Source organism: Cololabis saira, chromosome 11, assembly GCF_033807715.1.
Source record: "Cololabis saira isolate AMF1-May2022 chromosome 11, fColSai1.1, whole genome shotgun sequence".
Taxonomy (NCBI): Eukaryota; Metazoa; Chordata; class Actinopteri; order Beloniformes; family Belonidae; genus Cololabis; species Cololabis saira.
In genome coordinates this window covers 13,152,276-13,169,271 of record NC_084597.1, presented here as the reverse complement: position 1 = coordinate 13,169,271, position 16,996 = coordinate 13,152,276, and the positions used below count along the sequence as shown (strand labels likewise).

General features: G+C 41.0%; 1 protein-coding gene across 3 annotated transcripts in view; it reads right to left on the bottom strand.

Moving 5' to 3' along the window:
• Nucleotides 1-16,550, bottom strand: part of usp20 (ubiquitin specific peptidase 20) — a 37,953-nt gene extending 21,403 nt beyond the window's left edge. For 2 of the 3 annotated variants that reach the window (XM_061733768.1, XM_061733770.1), the window contains exons 1-14: nucleotides 16,289-16,550; nucleotides 16,049-16,161; nucleotides 14,455-14,508; nucleotides 14,104-14,166; nucleotides 13,845-13,985; nucleotides 13,649-13,751; nucleotides 11,605-11,674; nucleotides 11,382-11,495; nucleotides 11,196-11,274; nucleotides 7,808-8,321; nucleotides 7,554-7,703; nucleotides 5,081-5,149; nucleotides 3,588-3,700; nucleotides 449-621 (exon numbers count right to left, since the gene is read on the bottom strand). In XM_061733768.1, coding sequence (XP_061589752.1) covers nucleotides 449-621; nucleotides 3,588-3,700; nucleotides 5,081-5,149; nucleotides 7,554-7,703; nucleotides 7,808-8,321; nucleotides 11,196-11,274; nucleotides 11,382-11,495; nucleotides 11,605-11,674; nucleotides 13,649-13,751; nucleotides 13,845-13,985; nucleotides 14,104-14,166; nucleotides 14,455-14,508; nucleotides 16,049-16,126 — 1,721 coding nt within the window. In that variant the 5' untranslated portion in view covers nucleotides 16,127-16,161; nucleotides 16,289-16,550. The remainder of the gene's footprint in view (nucleotides 1-448; nucleotides 622-3,587; nucleotides 3,701-5,080; nucleotides 5,150-7,553; nucleotides 7,704-7,807; nucleotides 8,322-11,195; nucleotides 11,275-11,381; nucleotides 11,496-11,604; nucleotides 11,675-13,648; nucleotides 13,752-13,844; nucleotides 13,986-14,103; nucleotides 14,167-14,454; nucleotides 14,509-16,048; nucleotides 16,162-16,288) is intronic. The other variant, XM_061733769.1, reaches the window with a different exon arrangement.
• Between the last annotated feature and the right edge of the window lie 446 nt (nucleotides 16,551-16,996).

Genomic DNA, 16,996 nt, shown 5'->3' with positions numbered 1-16,996 from the left:
CCCAAGAACTATCCTTCCACATCACCGTGAGGAACAGGGTACAACACATTAGCCCAAGTGACAGGGTTGCATGTCCTCACTTGCATCACCGTCTCTTGTCTGCGTCTCCGTTTGTATGGCCGCCAAACTTCAATTTTCTTTTTCATCTTCCCAGAAAAATCAGGTGTGGTGGATTTTCAGAGTGAAAAGATGGAATTTCACGGCTAAGGAGCCAAGCGTGACAGCTCAAGATTTTACACGCCAACTTTCTCTGGGAAGACTTTGCCCTCGAGTCACGCTTCTCCAACCTCTGCCTACATCTGAAGATAAGGTCAATATGAAACCCTTCAACACTCCTGATTAAAGCATATCCAAATAAATAACCACACAGGTAATCAGATTCTCCTGAATTCAGCCGTTGGCTCTCATGTGGCCTTTTCTTTAACTCGTGCACGTGCGAGTCACTGACCGACGAATGGAGTCCATGATGTAGGTGATCCAGCCCTGCGAGCCGTAAGTGTCGGGACACACGCCGGTCTTGACGGGCAAGTTCTGATGGATGGATGAATGGAGCTTGGCCAGGTCCTCTTTACCGGGAATAGGGAGGGATAAATCCTGGAAGGTTTCTACTGTGGTGGAGACCTGTCACACATGCAGAGGGCTGGATTACACTGTGTGTATCGAGCAGAGAAGAAGAGAGCTTTTTTAATTAAATGTTTGAGCGATGAATATGATAACAGCCACTATTGAAATAGTTATATCAGGGGTCGGCAACCCAAAATGTTGAAAGAGCCATATTGGACCAAAAACACAAAAAAACAAATATGTCTGGAGCCGCAAAAAATGAAAAGTCTAATGCTGAAGTACAATCTCGAGAAAAGTCGAAATGTTGAGAAAAAAGTCAAAATGTCGAGAGAAAAAAGTCAAAATTTCGAGAAAAAAAGTCAAGATTTCGAGAAAAAAAGTCATAATTTCGAGAAAAAAAGTCAAAATTTCGAGAAAAAAAGTCAAGATTTCGAGAAAAAAAGTCATAATTTCGAGAAAAAAAGTCAAAATTACGAGAAAAAAGTCAAAAGATCGAGATTAAAAAGGAAAGGAAAAAGGAAGAAAAAAGGAAAAAATGAAGAAAAAGAAAAAAAAGGGAAAAAAAAGAAAAAAGGGAAAAAAAAGAAGAAAAAAAAAAGGAAAAAAAAGGTCAAACATTTTTGAAAAAGCTCCAGGAACCACAAGGGCGGCGCTAAAGAGCCGCATGCGGCTCTAGAGCCGCGGGTTGCCGACCCCTGAGTTAAATCATAAACCTGATTTCAAAAAGGTATAAAACGTGTATAAAAACACAATGCAATGATTTGCAAATCTCAAATACATTTTTTTCAGCAGATCTCAGTTTCTTCTGACAGTGACTGTCTTAATTACTTTGTAATACTGCACCTTCATTCTCTCCATCCTCAACCTTGCCCATTCTCTCCCGTTACACGAGACAGCATTAGTGCTGTATTATCCAAAACTAAAGCTCCATCAAGTCCTGCTGATGTCCTCATTTTACCGTTTTTTAACTTAATCAGCCGTTTGTAGTTGATGTGATTAACTTCCTTGACTGGTTCTGGTCGCTCTGCTTTTAAACTTTGCTCTGGTCCAACCACCGCTAAAGAAATCTTATTTGGATCCATCTTTGCCTGAAAGCTACAAAGCTGATCTTTCTATCAAAGATTTTAGAAAAGGTTGTCGCTTAGCACCTCGTAGCTCTTCTAGAAAAGCATTACATCTTTGACGAATCCTAAACATAATTCAGTTTTAACTGTTTTTAACTAGAATGATGTTTTAATGACAGCTGATTCTGGTTAATATTCTGTGCTGGTTCTTTCGGACCCAAGCTCAGCTGTTTCTGAGGAAGATATGGAAACGATCCTTCATGCTTTTATCTCTCCAGGGCTAGATTACTTTAATTTTTACATGTCTGAACAAAATATCCCTGAACCAGCTGCAGCTGTTCAAAATGCAGTTTGCACACCTTTTACTCAACTCCAGGAAGAGAGACCACAGAACTCTGATTAAAAAAATAAACTCATCACTGGCTTCAGTTTGAGGATCAATTTTTAAATTCTTGCTTTAATTCTCAATGGCACCCCAGTAGTGTATATGTGTATCTCTTGTGGTCAATCTCTGAGGTCTTCTGAGAGGAGAGCGGTGCTGGTGGCTTGTGATGATCGGGTTTTTGGGGAGGTGGCACTGAGACTCTGGAACTGAAATCTTTTTCTTTTTTTTTTTTTCAGACAAGCTTTTAAAAAGGTATGTCTTATGTTGTTTCACGCCATGCAATCTTTTTCATTGCTTTTTTTTTCTAATCTAAATCTATCATGTTTATTGTACGGCACTTTGTGACTGGTATCTGTGAAACATGCTCTATGAATGTTACGGTACTTTTTTTTATTATAGGACATTTTTAGGAATTAATTTGTTCATTTTAAATTTTACTTTACGTTTTGGGAGAGGAATGTCCCCTTCTTGTTTTATATGGCCCTTTGATCTTAGGCACCATATTTTGTGTTTCAGGATTTTTTCAAAGGTCTTTGACTGCATGAAACCCAGTTCAGCAATTACGCAGTTTAGCATTATCTTGCTGAAAGATGCAAGGCCGTCCATGAAAACGACTTTGGCAGTATATGTGGTTTTAAAACATGTCGACACCATTCACCAATGCACCCAGTACCATCAAATATGCATTTGGACTGAGCGCTGATAAAGAAGATGGTCCTGATTGTCTTTGCTCTGGAGGAAGCAATATCCCTCATTTTCCAAAAAGAATTTCAACTGATTAATTTGACCGCAGGACAGTTTTCCTCTTTGCTTCAGTCCATTTTAGACAATAGTTTCCATTATGAAATCATGCCTGTTTTTAATGTAAAACCACAGGAGCACTTGAAGATCAAAGTCGTCCAAGATCGCTTTTCTGGTTTGTCCTTTTAATCCGAAAGAACCGGCCTCATATCCAAACTATTCCCAACTAACCTAATTAGTTCACTTTTCAAGCTTTTTGTTTTCCAGGTTATGACTTTTTTTTTTAATGAAGATGTTGCTGCTTTTCATGAAAAGTTTTAATGTGAATCACTTTAGTGCAATTCAATTTCATTTATATAGCATATGTTACAATAGAAGTTGTCGCTACGCGCTTTCCAGAGACCCAGAACATGACCCCTGTTCTGAATCTCTGAAAAACCACCTAGAAACAACTTCGCAATTATTACAAAAACAATGGCAGGTAAAGAACAGAGAAAGGAGGGGCAAAGGTGCATTTAATATGCTTTCTATGTTTTATTGTGCATAAAATAGGGGCTTTTGCGATTTGGAGATCTTTGCATTCTGTTTTTAACGTGCTTTTTACACAGTTTCCCAACCTTTTCTGTAACTGGGGTTGTTGTAAGGAGAATAATCCTTTTTAAAATGTTGAAATGTTGTTATTTTAAACAGAATTTTCTGTAGACATTTTTTAACAAAACTGAGATGAAACAGGCGCATCGTAATCTTTCCATCCAAACGATACAAATATTTTGTTTGTGACCTGATACGTGAGCAGCCTCCCCTGGTGCTTTAACATGAGACGTGCATCTTACCCTGTCACAAGTTAAACACTGGACCAGACTGAGGATGGAGCCATCAAAGATATCAGAGATCACGCTGCGATAGTGAGACTGCTTCTTCTTCCTGGAACTCAGCAACAGCTGAGCTGGAAAACGCAGAGATGGCAGGAGCTGTTTTAGAGGACAAACCCGGCTGACAGAGCAAATTAAACCTTGGTGCTGCGAATCAGTGAAGAAAAAAAAAAACAAGTCTGGAAGTCTGTACTCCTGCTGCAAAACCCAGAACCTCATTTTAAATTACCTTCTCCTACGCGTGAATCTGTCACCAAGAACTACTGTTTTCTACTCTGCATGTCTGATGATTTACCTGTTTTGATCTTTTTTTATTCTATGCGAAAGGAGAAATGAGATGCCTCAAAATGTGTCAAGCTCCCTGTTTTACGTTTCGCCTCGACCTCCGAGCAGAAACGGCTAGTGAGCCTCACTTGCTGGAGACATCCTGTTTTGTAGGTGCATGATGCGATGGAGCCCTGGATTAAAAGATGTCTTATTCGCTCTGAGGATTTCCTCACTACCAGGCTTGAATGTGCAGACTGAATACCTTTTTTGCAAGTATAAAACTCACAAATGACAACTCAAGCCCTCTTCTTAAGATTCACTAGAAAACAACAAAGGGTTAAAGAAAGATGAACGAAGGAATTCCTGCTCAAAGGAGTGCGCACGACCTTTAAATACGTCTGTAGCGTCTGTGTGGTCGTCTGACGAACATGCGGTTATGATGAAAATGTTCTGCCTGAGCTCCTGCCTCACTGGAGGAATTAACCTGTTTGATCTATATCAAGGCAACATAAAATAATAATGCTGACAGGATATGTTATTAATATGCCCCTTAGCAGATCGACTCCATCTGCTTGATACACAAACAATCAAATAAACGTGGGCCATCAGCATGGTGGGGAAACAGTTACTGCTTTAGGCCCAATCCAAGCATTCACTAGCCAAGCAGAAGACACCGTCGTCATTTGATTTTGGACCCGTTGATGGGTCTAAATTTAACATAAAGGTCATAATACATTTTAATCAAAAGTACAAATGTCACTGATCATGTCATTTGAAGCAGTCACACTGCGGTGCATGAGCTCCCTCTAGTGGTACGCCATGTTTTCATACCACCGCATAAGGTCCCTGAAACAAAATTTTAAACCAGACCTAAACTCAACAAACAAAAGGTTTATCTGTTTTCTTGTCACTATGCTTGCCTGTTCCGATCGTCAATACTGGAGATAAATCGTTTCAATGCAGTACATTTCCCCTTATTTGCAGTTGCTTGACTGCAGTTTTGTCTGCAGTCAACCTCAGTTAAATAAAGCAGTGTGGATAATAATTAATAATATTCACATCAGAAACCTTTCACCGACTTGGTGGGGCGTTACAGGCTACATCCACGTTAACATGTTTACATTTCAAAGCGTAACACTTCTGTGACAGTTACGCCCAGCATCTAGGCTACTCGGGGGAATTCAAACCTCTTGCACCAAATCGCTTCATGATTTGCTCTTCTGGGTTGCTACGTATCCGTCCCTGATTCACCGAGCCTGTATCATATGACAAAAAAAAAATAACACACACGTGCACTTTAGCGTAAATGATAACGTAGCAGGTGCTGCTAACTTTGTTGTCTTTGGTATCAGCTGGCTTGCAGCCAAATCCTGCACTTCATAAAGCTGCGAATCCTTACATGCATTGAAATAAACCCATTTATGTATTTATTTATTTATTAACTTACTTACAAGAACAAGTTTTTTTTCCAGTAAACCTGTTTTCAACCACACGCCCAGTGTGATGTGTGATGTGCTTTTATGGGTGTAATGTGGATGGAGATCTTTTCAGACATGGAATTTAAATCCTAAGGCTGAATTTTTTTTTTTTTTTTAACACAGCTACTTGGTCAAATGTTTCACGGCCTTCAAACAACAACGAAAAGAAGAGAGCTGCTTTCTACTTGCACTCTTAAGATTAAACTTATAAGAGTCAACTGACACCACATACCACTTCAAATCGTTTTATCCACGATAAACTGTAATTAGTGGTACAAATGTGTGTCCACGAGTAGGGATGGGAATCGAGAACCGGTTCTTGTTGAGAACCGGTTCCCAGTGTTTCAATTCCTTGGAATCGTTTGCCTTTTTCCCAAACGATTCCCTTATCGATTCCAGTGGGCGCGAATGACGTCACCAAGCACGTTGCGCAACGTGCGCATTCGCGCCCAGCAGGAAAACACGGGGACAAAGCGGCATAAACGCTTGAAAGTTTGGTTACATTTTACCAAAAAGAATGACAACAGGGCGACAATACTTGCAATGTGGACATTTCAACAAAGGGGGGAAACTGTTAGGGTTCGGCCGACTGATGCGCTGTGAGCGCGGAGTCAGCCGGCGTGTGGTAAGGCTGATTTATGGTTCCGCGTTACACCAACGCAGAGCCTACGGCGTAGGGTACGCGGCGTCACGCACCGTACGGCGTACCCTACGCCGTAGGTTCTGCGTCGATTTAACGCGGAACCATAAATCATGCTTTAGAAGAGCTGCGCGCTCGGCCGGGCGGACGTGCCGGGCGCTCCGGCAGACTGCGGAGCGCGCTCCTGACACAGCTGCAGCTTGTCAGCTCATCTATGGGAGAAGTTAAAGCCGCTAGCTTCTCCTTTCATCAAGGCAGGGAAGAGTATGACCCAGGCCAGAATAGATGAATGTCACCAGTAGGCATGGGGCGATATACGATATTATCGTATATTGCGATAAAAAACGGCCGCGATAACGTTATCGTGGGGTACTGTAATTATCGCCAATTTTTTTATTTATTTTTTAAATTTATTTTTTAATTTTGGTCACACAAGGCTACCAGCCAGGTAGAAGCCAGTGTTATTTTTTTCATGTATTTTATTAATATTATTTATTATTATTATTTATTTAATATTTTTTCAGAGAGTAGTACAATCCGTGTGCATTTGACTACTGTGGCACTTTATTTTCACTCAATCTTTGTGTTGGCCATGCAGCTTTTGTTTTGTATACTACAGAGCAGTGCGTTTATTTTATTATTTTCCAGAGAGCCGTACTAAGTAGCAGGCAGCCAGCCACTGTTAAAGTTTCAGAGAGTAATACAATCAGTGTGCATTTGGCTCTACTTTGTCACTTTATTTCTATTTGTCACTTATTTCTTTCGACTCTCAGGGAAGTATTTTCTTACAAAAAAAGAAAGTTCAAATAAGTACCGGTACTATAGTTTACACTTTGTAATGCATAACATTTACAGTACACTATTTGTTCTCTACCTCAAGTGTCACTGTGTTGAGAATGATTTGAGAATAAATGTTCTGAAGGAACCAGTGGATCCACGGTTAGTGTTTTTCCTTGCATTTTAAGAATTTTATAAGCGACACGCTAATATCGTGATAATATCGTAATCGTGATATTTTTGTCCACTAATATCGTGATATGAAATTTTCATATCGTCCCATGCCTAGTCACCAGCAGTGACTAAGTTTGTTGTGTTGAACATGTTACTGGACATTCTTGTGTAATTGCCACAAAATAATTTGTTGTATTTAGTTAATTTCTACAGAAGAATATTTACTTTTATTATTATTATTATTTCATATTAAATACATATTTTATATTACAAATAATTTTGTGGGGACCCCCTGGCACCATCGAGGAGCCCAAGGCTGGGGGGCGTCTTAAGACCTCACTTATATTTTTTTGTTCAAAGATATAAAACAAAGTTGATACTAAAATTGTTTGTTCTCCTTTTTTCCAAATGAGAATCGATAAGAGAATCGAATCGTTAAGCAAAATCGAAAATGGAATCGGAAAAATCTTATCAATTCCCATCCCTACCCATCCCTATCCACGAGTGTAAGTTTGAGTCCCCCACAACAGATTAAATGTCCTGAAAAATCATCAAAACATCTTTAGCAGTGATGTTGAGACAGTCGCCCACCTTTTTTGAAGGAGTACGCAGGTCCTGCTGAGCGGAGGGGGCTGGAGCGAGGCGGACTCGAGGACAGTTTGGGGTGCAGCTCCTGAAGGGTTCGGACAGGACTGCAGGGAGTGGACTGGGGCTGGGTCATCGACGCTTCGTTGTCGGGCTCTAAGTGAAAAATAAAGTCGGAGGCACAAGATTTACAATTCAAAGACGAATGATCATAAAAAAAGAATTTGAGAGTGACGCTGATATTACTCGTGTGCTTGAACCTGATGTGTTGGTGCTCTGTGCCTGCCCTGGACCTGTGTTAGATGTCTGGTTGTTGTCTTGGCTTTGGACCTCTGTGTTTGGCGCTGCTGCCAGCACCTCTTCCTCCCCCCTCTCAGGAAGCCCCTCCTCAGCTGCTGTGTCCACATCCGCATCTTCGTCCATCTCTTGCGAGCCTCCGCGTAGCGGGGAGCCGGACACCCTCTTTTCCTTCAGCCTCTCTTTCTCAGAAATCACTGCCGGCGAACCGACACCCCTCATCCCTGCAGGCGGCGACCTCACCCCGTCGCACTCGTCTTGCAAGAGCAGCTCGCCGTCACCCGCCCCTCCTCCCTCCCCTCGGTCGCTGCTGGAACCAGAGTCACAGGACAGGAATTCATCCTCGGACGGGGAGCGGTCCCCGTCTCTTCTCTCCTCGATGTCACTCCCGTCCCCGCTCATGTTGCACTCCGTCAGAGGCTCCTTCAGCTCCTCGTGTAGCTGGTCCATCAGGCAGCGCAGGAACTCCTGGGTGTCCTGGAGCATGAAGGACACGAGGAAAATGAAGATTCTTGATTCTTCTTGACTTGATTTCAGAATCACAATCAGCTTTATTGGCCAAGTTTGAACATTGCCCGACAAGGAATTTGACTCCGGTTATTTCGCTCACTGTACCCATATTTAAAAATAGCAAACAGTAAATAAACAAATGTGGCACTAATTAACCATGGTGCTTACTCTTTTTCCAAATTAAAATTCCAGACTTTTCCCAGACTTTTTTAAAACTGATATTTCTTTTCCCAAGACCTTAACTTTACGTACTTGTTTACTTGTGTGCCCACTGCCTACTCCATTGGTTGAGATTGTACCAATTGTGTTTATTAGAAATGTTTGTTAGAATTTTTTATAGGCTAGTATTCAATCAACGAATGCATTATTCACAGTAAATTATGTTTTTACTGATGAAAACGTTTCAAAACATGAAAATCACAAGTACACGAATTTTACATTTTCACAATGCCTTTGAGCATACTGTAAAATTCTACCATACATGTTTCCCCATACTTTATTAAAACTTTCACACAAAATTCAAGACTTTTCAAGGTCTGGAAAACAGTGTTTCAAAATTCCATACTTATTAAGACTTTCAAGACTTGCGCAAGCACCCTGTTAACATATATACAATTAAAAAACTGAAAGGTGCAGCAGTATGAGGTAGACATGGTAATGACGGCTCTAAATAACATATATACAATTTTTTTTTTTAAGTGAAAGGTGCAGCAGAATGAGGCAGACATGATTATTGTTGGAAGGTGCATTGTTACAGCATATGATGATGATGATGATTATTATTGTTATTATTATTATTATAGACTATGAGTGATAAGAGTTCATCAGAGCAGCAGCTTGGGGGAAGAAACTGTCCTTGTGTCTGGAGGTTGTGTCTGGTTGTAGAGCACAGGTGTCAAACTGAATCCACGGAGGGCCGGTGTCCTGCATGTTTTAGATGTTTCACTGCTTTAACACACCTGATTCTAATTGGCCCTCGGGGACTGGAGTCTGACACCCCTGGTGTAGAGGGAGAAGAGCAGTGGTGAGAGGACGCACCCCTGGGGGGCGCCAGTGCTGATGGTGCGGGTGCTGGATGTGATGCTCCCCAGCCTCACCTGCTGCCTCCTGTCACTCAGGAAGCTGGTAATCCACTGACAGGTGGAGACAGGTACTGTGATTTGCAGATTGAGTTCTGCGTAATCTAATTATGCGACACCCTCAGTACTTCACAATTTAAGATACACAAATCTTTTCTTGAGCCCAAAAAAATATTGTTTATATTGGAAAAAACTTGACTTGAAAGACTCAAATGATCAGGATATGCAACAATTTCAAGGGTTCGACTGGAGCTGTTTGTGTTTTTTAAGTGACAATTCAGGTTTCCTCCAAACTTGGAGTCGGACAAAGTTATGCATTTTCTTAAGTGTTTGTGTGCATTTTGAGGATATGGCATAACATAAGTGTTCAAAAAGTAATAATTCAGTAAACCTTAAGTAAACCCTCTTGCATTAATGTAAGAGGCAGCAGATAGAAAGCTTATTTTAGAGGGAAACTTAGTGGATTGATTCTGTCTGGCTATTATAACCCCTAACTTACATATTTTGATTACTTAAAGTGGACCTATTATGGCATCTAATACCTATATTAAACAGGCCTTGAATGTCTTAAAAACAAGCTTTTGATTGTTTTTGCTACATAAATTAGAAATTCAGTCTCTGAGCCATGTCTTTATCTTCCCATTCTCTAACCTCATTATCTATGCAGGATTCTGAGTGGGTGGGGAGGCTATGATAATGAGGCACTGTGCTGATTGGCTGCCTGAATGACGCGATACACCGATACGAAAAAATTGCTGAAGCTCCGGCCGGCGGAGTTAGTTGTGGGCGTGGTTTCACGCATCGGAGGCCAACCTATGTAAATCGCATTTTGGTTACGTAACGAAAGGGAGCAGAATCTGAATGTCTTGTAGATCCACATCAGACTGGACGGCTCATCCGGGCGGCTGTACAGACACTGCAGAATTTGGTTGCTTTCCTCCTTCTCTGAGTTGGCAGGCTGAGGGGAGACCACTTTATATATGTTAAAGCAAGAAAAAAACGTGTTTTTAATAATAGGTCCCCTTTAAGTCCCTCTCTCTTCATCTTTATTCATTCCCTTTTGCAGAAGTTGCCACAGTCGACCACTGCATCCACACCTAGAATTTGTTTCCTTTTCTTTCTTACATCAGTTGCCCTTCCTGACACAGTCCTCCCCGTTCATGCAGGCTTGGGACTAGTACCAGCATCGAGGCTGGGATGATGATGGGGGGGCATCAGGCTCTGGTTGGAGTACAGCTGACTCTACCCACTACACCACAGCCACCTCCCCCCCAAAAGTCTTTTCCTTGATGACGTCTCTTTACAAAGACGAACTCAAAAAGGCAGCTGAAAGAACGTGCATATTTATCTTACACATGCTGTTTTTAGCCATAAGATTAAAATATTGTGAGTTTATCCTTTGTTTTTGGTTTTTTTTTAAATGCACAGATGGGTGAGCAACTTTTTGCTGTCATGACAGGACAAAAGGAAGCCTGGATGATTAATTACAACCAGCTATATCTTCCTCTAAAATGTTTAAACTTGACTGAATAAGTTCAGTATGTCTACTTTCTCAAAGTCATACTACTATCAGTGCTGCAAAAACTAATTTCTTTTTTTTTTTTTAAGTCTTGTTTCAAGAAAATTAGACTATTTTAGACTACCATAATCCAGGCTAGACCTAACATTGGTGGGGACAAAAAAAGTGTTTCAACAGTAAATATAAATATGTATGAAAAATACATAAATGGGGTTGCTAGTCTGAAGACAATGAGCTTCTTACCTGCTGTGCATAACCTCGAAACATGGGGTTCACCAGTTTGATCCCATGAGACAGGTTGGTTGGTACGACGTAGCTGGGCCTGAGGACGCAAAAGAAAACGGGAGAAATTGAATAAATTAAAAACGTTTTAATCCAATTTGTAAAGCCTCCACCTGGAAACTGGTCTCAAAGCATGTCCTTTCTTACCGTTTCTTATGCCAGAGCTCTGAGATGAGTTTCTGGTAGCTCTTACACAGAGCCGGCTTCTTATCGGTCCGGACAAGCCCACTGCAGTCCAGGAAGAACTGAGTGAGAGGCGGGCTGGAGGAGAAACGGATAACAGGATCACTACATCTGCCTTAGAAGGAGGTCACTCTAAAATAATTACTTTTTTTTTTTTAAATACTGAAAAGGGAGTAAGTGAACGCACCAGTTGGACAGGGCTTGAAGAGCGGCATTCATGTAGCAGGAATTTCCAATATTTTTCATTCCCGTCAAGCCTGCAAGCAACAAGAACAACACCCACAAAGCTCTTTATATAATGTATTAATGAACTCAGGTGTAAAAAAGGCAAAGCAGGGGGGATGTGGCGGTGTACACTCTCCGTCATTTCGCTCATTGTAACTTTCAGAGGCTTTGAATGAAGGCTTTGAAAGTAACATGCAAATCCCATCACTGTCAGGGATTTGCATATGATTTGAACATTTTGTGAGCTCAAAACTCCCCACCAGTCAGTTCGAACGGATGATACTTTCTGGGTGGAAGGTGAAACATCTTCAAGCAGAGGGAAAAATAAAATTAAGCTGCCGAGAGAAACAAGGAGTGCCCCTGATGGGTCGTTACAGCTGCAAGTCTGGATTAATGGAAAAGGGGCTGGTAAGTTTATGCTTTTACATCTTAACACATTGTGTGCTGCGTGAACACTCGTTTCCGCCTGTTTTTTTTCGATCCTTAAAAACTTTTGATACGTTTAAACGTTGTGCACAGTGGCGAAACTACCATATATGCAGACAATGCGACTGCATAGGGGCCCGCACGTGTCCAGGGCCCGCACGCGCAGGACCTGGGGACGTGCGGGCCCTGGACTTTTTTTTTCTTTTTTTTTTTTGAGGTGTGTGTGTTTACATCAATGTTATGGGCTGGTTATAAAGATATATCTAGTTTAAATAAAAATGTTAATTTATAGATGATCTCGGATGATGCCGGTGTAGTGCGCATGTGTAATCCATATTTGCGTAGAGGAAGAGTTGGCGAGTGAGGAGAGGAAAGGAGTGAAGGCTGATTTATGGTTCCGCGTTACACCAACGCAGATCTTACGCCACGTACCCTACGCTGTACCTTACGACGTCGATTTAACGCGGAACCATAATTCAGGCTTGAGAGTTGAACTGTTGACAGGAATCAATTACCGTATTGGCCCGAATATAAGACGGTGTTTTTTGCATTGAAATAAGACTGAAAAAGTGGGTGTCGTCTTACATTCGGGGTCTAGACGTTATACCCATTCACACCGCTAGATGGCGCCAGATATCTTTAAAGTGAATCCTGAACTTAACTCCCCAGGCCAAAGCCAACCCCTGTCACGAAGAAGAGAAATAAAAAATAGTATAAGAAAGAAAAGAGAAGAAAATGAGAGAAGAGATAACAGAAGATGGAGAAACGAGAAAAGTGAGTGGAAGATCGGCAGGTGAACCGGCAGCTGAGGAGAAGTTATGATGCAAACTTCAAGATGATGATTTGAATGAGGCAAAATAACAAGCTTTTTCTCTCGAATATATTGTTATAATCATTTGTTTCAGATGTACTGTAATTATTTTCTGTATGAAAATTGAATTTGGTGTTCAAAAAGTCTTTTTTCAAACTTGAGTCTTGAAAAAGAGGGTCGTCTTATAATCAGGGTCGTCTTATATTCGGGCCAATAGGGTAATGACTTTGCCCAGCGGAAGGCCCGCAAAGTCAAACTGTAATGGTAAGTAATGACCCATCATTATTAATATTTGTTATAGTGATAGTCTATCACTAGTTTGTTTGTGTTTATGCGTGTTTATGATGTTTTTATTTGTGGTGTGCCGCCGTGCCACCAAATTTCAATCTGTGTGCTGTGTGGGTTTATTCTCAGCTGTTGGCACTGCCGGTGTTCTGTCGCACACCGGCGCACTGTGTGCGTTATGCTGTTGGTTATATGTGCTTTTGTTGTGTTTATGCGCTATGATTGTTTTTATGTGGTGTTCTGCCGTGTCACCAAATTGCAATGTGCTTGTGTTATTGATTTTTTTTAAACATATCTATCTGCGCTGTGGTTGTGTTAAGGGTTAAAGCTGTCAGTATTGCCCGTTGTCATTTGAATGGTGATGCATCTGCTGAGAGATTGCGTCAATCACAGCGTGTCTGTTTTGCATTGTGATGGGCAGGGCCCGGTTTAATGATCTTGCATCGGGGCCCGGTGCTGAGTTGTTTCGCCACTGGTTGTGCACCTCTGGGTTTAAGCTCGTCTTCCTCTGATTCTGAACCGTCTTCTTCTGCCACTGCAATCGGTACTGCTTTTAGTGGGTGACCTGCGACTGAGGGGGCTGCATCCTGTAAAAACGATTAATACATTACATAAGTTGTGTGCATTCATGACAAAGCCAGAGGTGGAAATGATCGAGGTGCACTGGGCTGATACTGCACCTGCTCTGTGGCTTTGCAGTGGTGGGGAGCAGCCGGCACTGGTACCAGGGCCGGCCGCTGATCCAAAAACACCTCCCGCTCGCACACATAGCACCAGATCCTGAAGGTTGTCAGGTTCACTGTCAGATTGTGCTTCTTAGCCTAAAAGAAGCCCACAAACAGCCATTAGTTTAGATCGATTAAATGTTCAAGCAGTCAAGGTGTCACGATGTGAAATGCTGGAGGAAGAGGGAGTTTATTTATCGTAAGAGGGTTTTACCTGTGCATGCAGCGTGCTGTGATCAGAGTTGGACTCTCCACAACCGACATAAGGGCAGTCACTCTAGAGAGCAGAGACACTGTGTGAGACAGGATCTGCCTGATCTGAAGACGGTGTCAATCAAAAGACAAGACTAATTTAACTTTCTGGCCTGTAAGTTTGAGATATGCTGCATTTTTGCAGTTACATTCATCCACCACACTATCATTAATTATTAAGCAGTCACCTGCCTCCTGCCAGCAGATGATGCACGGTAAGTGCAGCAGGAGCTGCTGTTGCAGAAGCCAGCCAGTATCATGAGATAAAGATAACTCAAAGCATTTTAAATGTGCATCTGAGTCCCGACCCTACCTGGAGACAGGCCCACAGGTTTGGGCCCCCGGCTCCACAGGACTGGCATGTTCCCTGCAAACCAAGAAAACAGTATAAACTGAAATGTGCATGCAGACATATTTGTATTTGTATTTATTTATTTAGCATAATTTTAAAAAAAACAGTGCAAGGAGGGAACGAAGCCCAGAGGGCTTGTACAGAGTTCCACCCCCGTCATCTACTGTAAACAGAAAATTAAATGTACAAACATAGGAAAACTCTAATTATAAACATGAAAAGAAAACAAGGATACATAATAGAGAATACATTGAAAAATTAGGACATGAGATGTTTTTCCAGCAATTTTTTGAAGGATATAAATGACAATGTGGATCTCAGAGACATATCTAAATTGTTCCAGAGTTTAGGACCTCTAAATGAAATATTAAACTGATGAAAAGATGTTCGACGGAAGGGTAAATGTAGATTGACACTGTGTCTAGTTGAGTATGAATGCAAGTCAGATGAAAAACTAAAGAAATTATGAAAGGTGTCCGGAAGATCTTGCTTATTGTTGATAAAATTGTGCACAAATAAACATGAGTGAAAAACATTGAGTTTATGAATGGGTAATATAGAGTATTTTTTTAACAGAGGTGCGGATGTATTATGTCCAGTACTCGAGTTGTAAAAAAAAAAAAAAATCAGGGGGGATGGCGGATTTTATCATATGGGGACAGATAATTTGTGCTGATTACAAATAATATAATATATTACAAATAATAGCACTGACCAAAACACCTACAGAAATACTGCAGGAATGACATAGCAGCAGTTAAATGCAGCCTTCTGTAAGCTTTAAATATCCACTGGGCTTACATCAAATACATCAAAACACAACAATAAAAAACAGTTTTCTGAACTTATCAATATGACTCTGTCCTTCACACGATAAGTAAAATGGATCACTGAAAAAACTCAAAATCTTAACAAGAATATTTGTCTTATTTCTAGTTAAAATGTCTCATTTTAGTAAAAAAATCTCATTACACTTTAAACAAGACTCATCACTGGAAAAAACAACAATTTTCACCTGTTTCAAGTAGATTTCCACTTAAAATAAGTACAAAGATCTGCCAGTGGAACAAGATGTTTTTGCTTGTAAAGAGAAGATAAATCTTGTCCCACTGGCAGATTTTTCTACTTATTTCAAGTGAACACTTACTTGAAACAGGTAAAAATAGTCAAATAAGTTATTTTTCTGGTGTAATTTTTCTGGTGATGACTCTAAATGTTGAAATAGCAGTAAAACCACATTCATTGATGAAATAACATAAGGGATGGAAAGGGGGATGGCAGTTTTACAGGGGGGATGATTTTGACTGTTTTTATTTCAGGGGGGATGCCATCCCCCCTCATCCTCCCTCAACTCCAGTACTGATTATGTCATAGAGATTGATCTCAGGAATCTCTTCCTCTCTTCTATTTTGGCACATCTCACCTGAACAACATTGGTAATGGGGTGGGTGTGTGTGTGTGTGTGTGTGTGTGTGTGTGTGTGTGTGTGTGTGTGTGTGTGTGTGTGTGTGTGTCAGCCAATGACTTGCACTAGGACGTGAACACTTTCACCCACCTTGGACTTCTGGATGAGGTCCTCCTTTGTCACTTCGCCTATTGAATCCAGGTGAGGACAGACGTCTTGCTCTGCCATGGCTGCTCTCCGCCTTCAGCTCAGCATCAGAAAATCTGTGTTATTTCATTAGAGGCCACAGTGAGCTTCGTCATCCCATCTCTGCGCACAGAAACCACACGTCCCCGCTCACTCACACCTTAAAAAACATATGCCACACACCCACATGACTGTTTACGCTACCTTTTTTTACGAAAATGTATGTTTAGGGGCTCGACGGGCCCCGTGTTTACCCACGACGGCTCACAGCAGTGCGGCGTGACACGGCTCGCATTACCACACAAGAGAAGTCTCCGGCCAAACCATGGCGATTATTTCTCGTCTTCTCGTAAACAAGCCATGATAAAAGTGAGCAGGTGACACTACGTTTGCAAGAAAAGCCGAGCTACGTAATAATAATAATACCCCCGACCCAACATCCTGCAGAGCTGCCGGGCGGAGCGCCGCACGACGCAGGCGGGAGGCGGAGCGAGGCGCGCAGGCGCCGCCCGCCGGAGGAGGAGGCAGCCCTGTGAGAAGAGAATAAACTTTATTGATCCCCCAGAGGGGAAGTTCACCTGTGCAGCAGCAAACATACACGCTCCACAATCTTTACAAAATATACACGAAAAAAGGTATAAAAAAGTATATCCCAAAAAAAATAACCAATAAATAGCTAAGTATGAATGAATGAATGAATGAATGAATGAATGAATGAATAAATGAATGAATGAATGAATGAATGAATGAATGAAAAACTTTATTTCGAACATGCTAAAAAAAAAAAAAAAAAAAAAAAAATATATATATATATATATATATATTTTATATATATTATATTTTTATATATATATATTATATTTATATATATATATATATATATATATATATATATATATATATATATATATA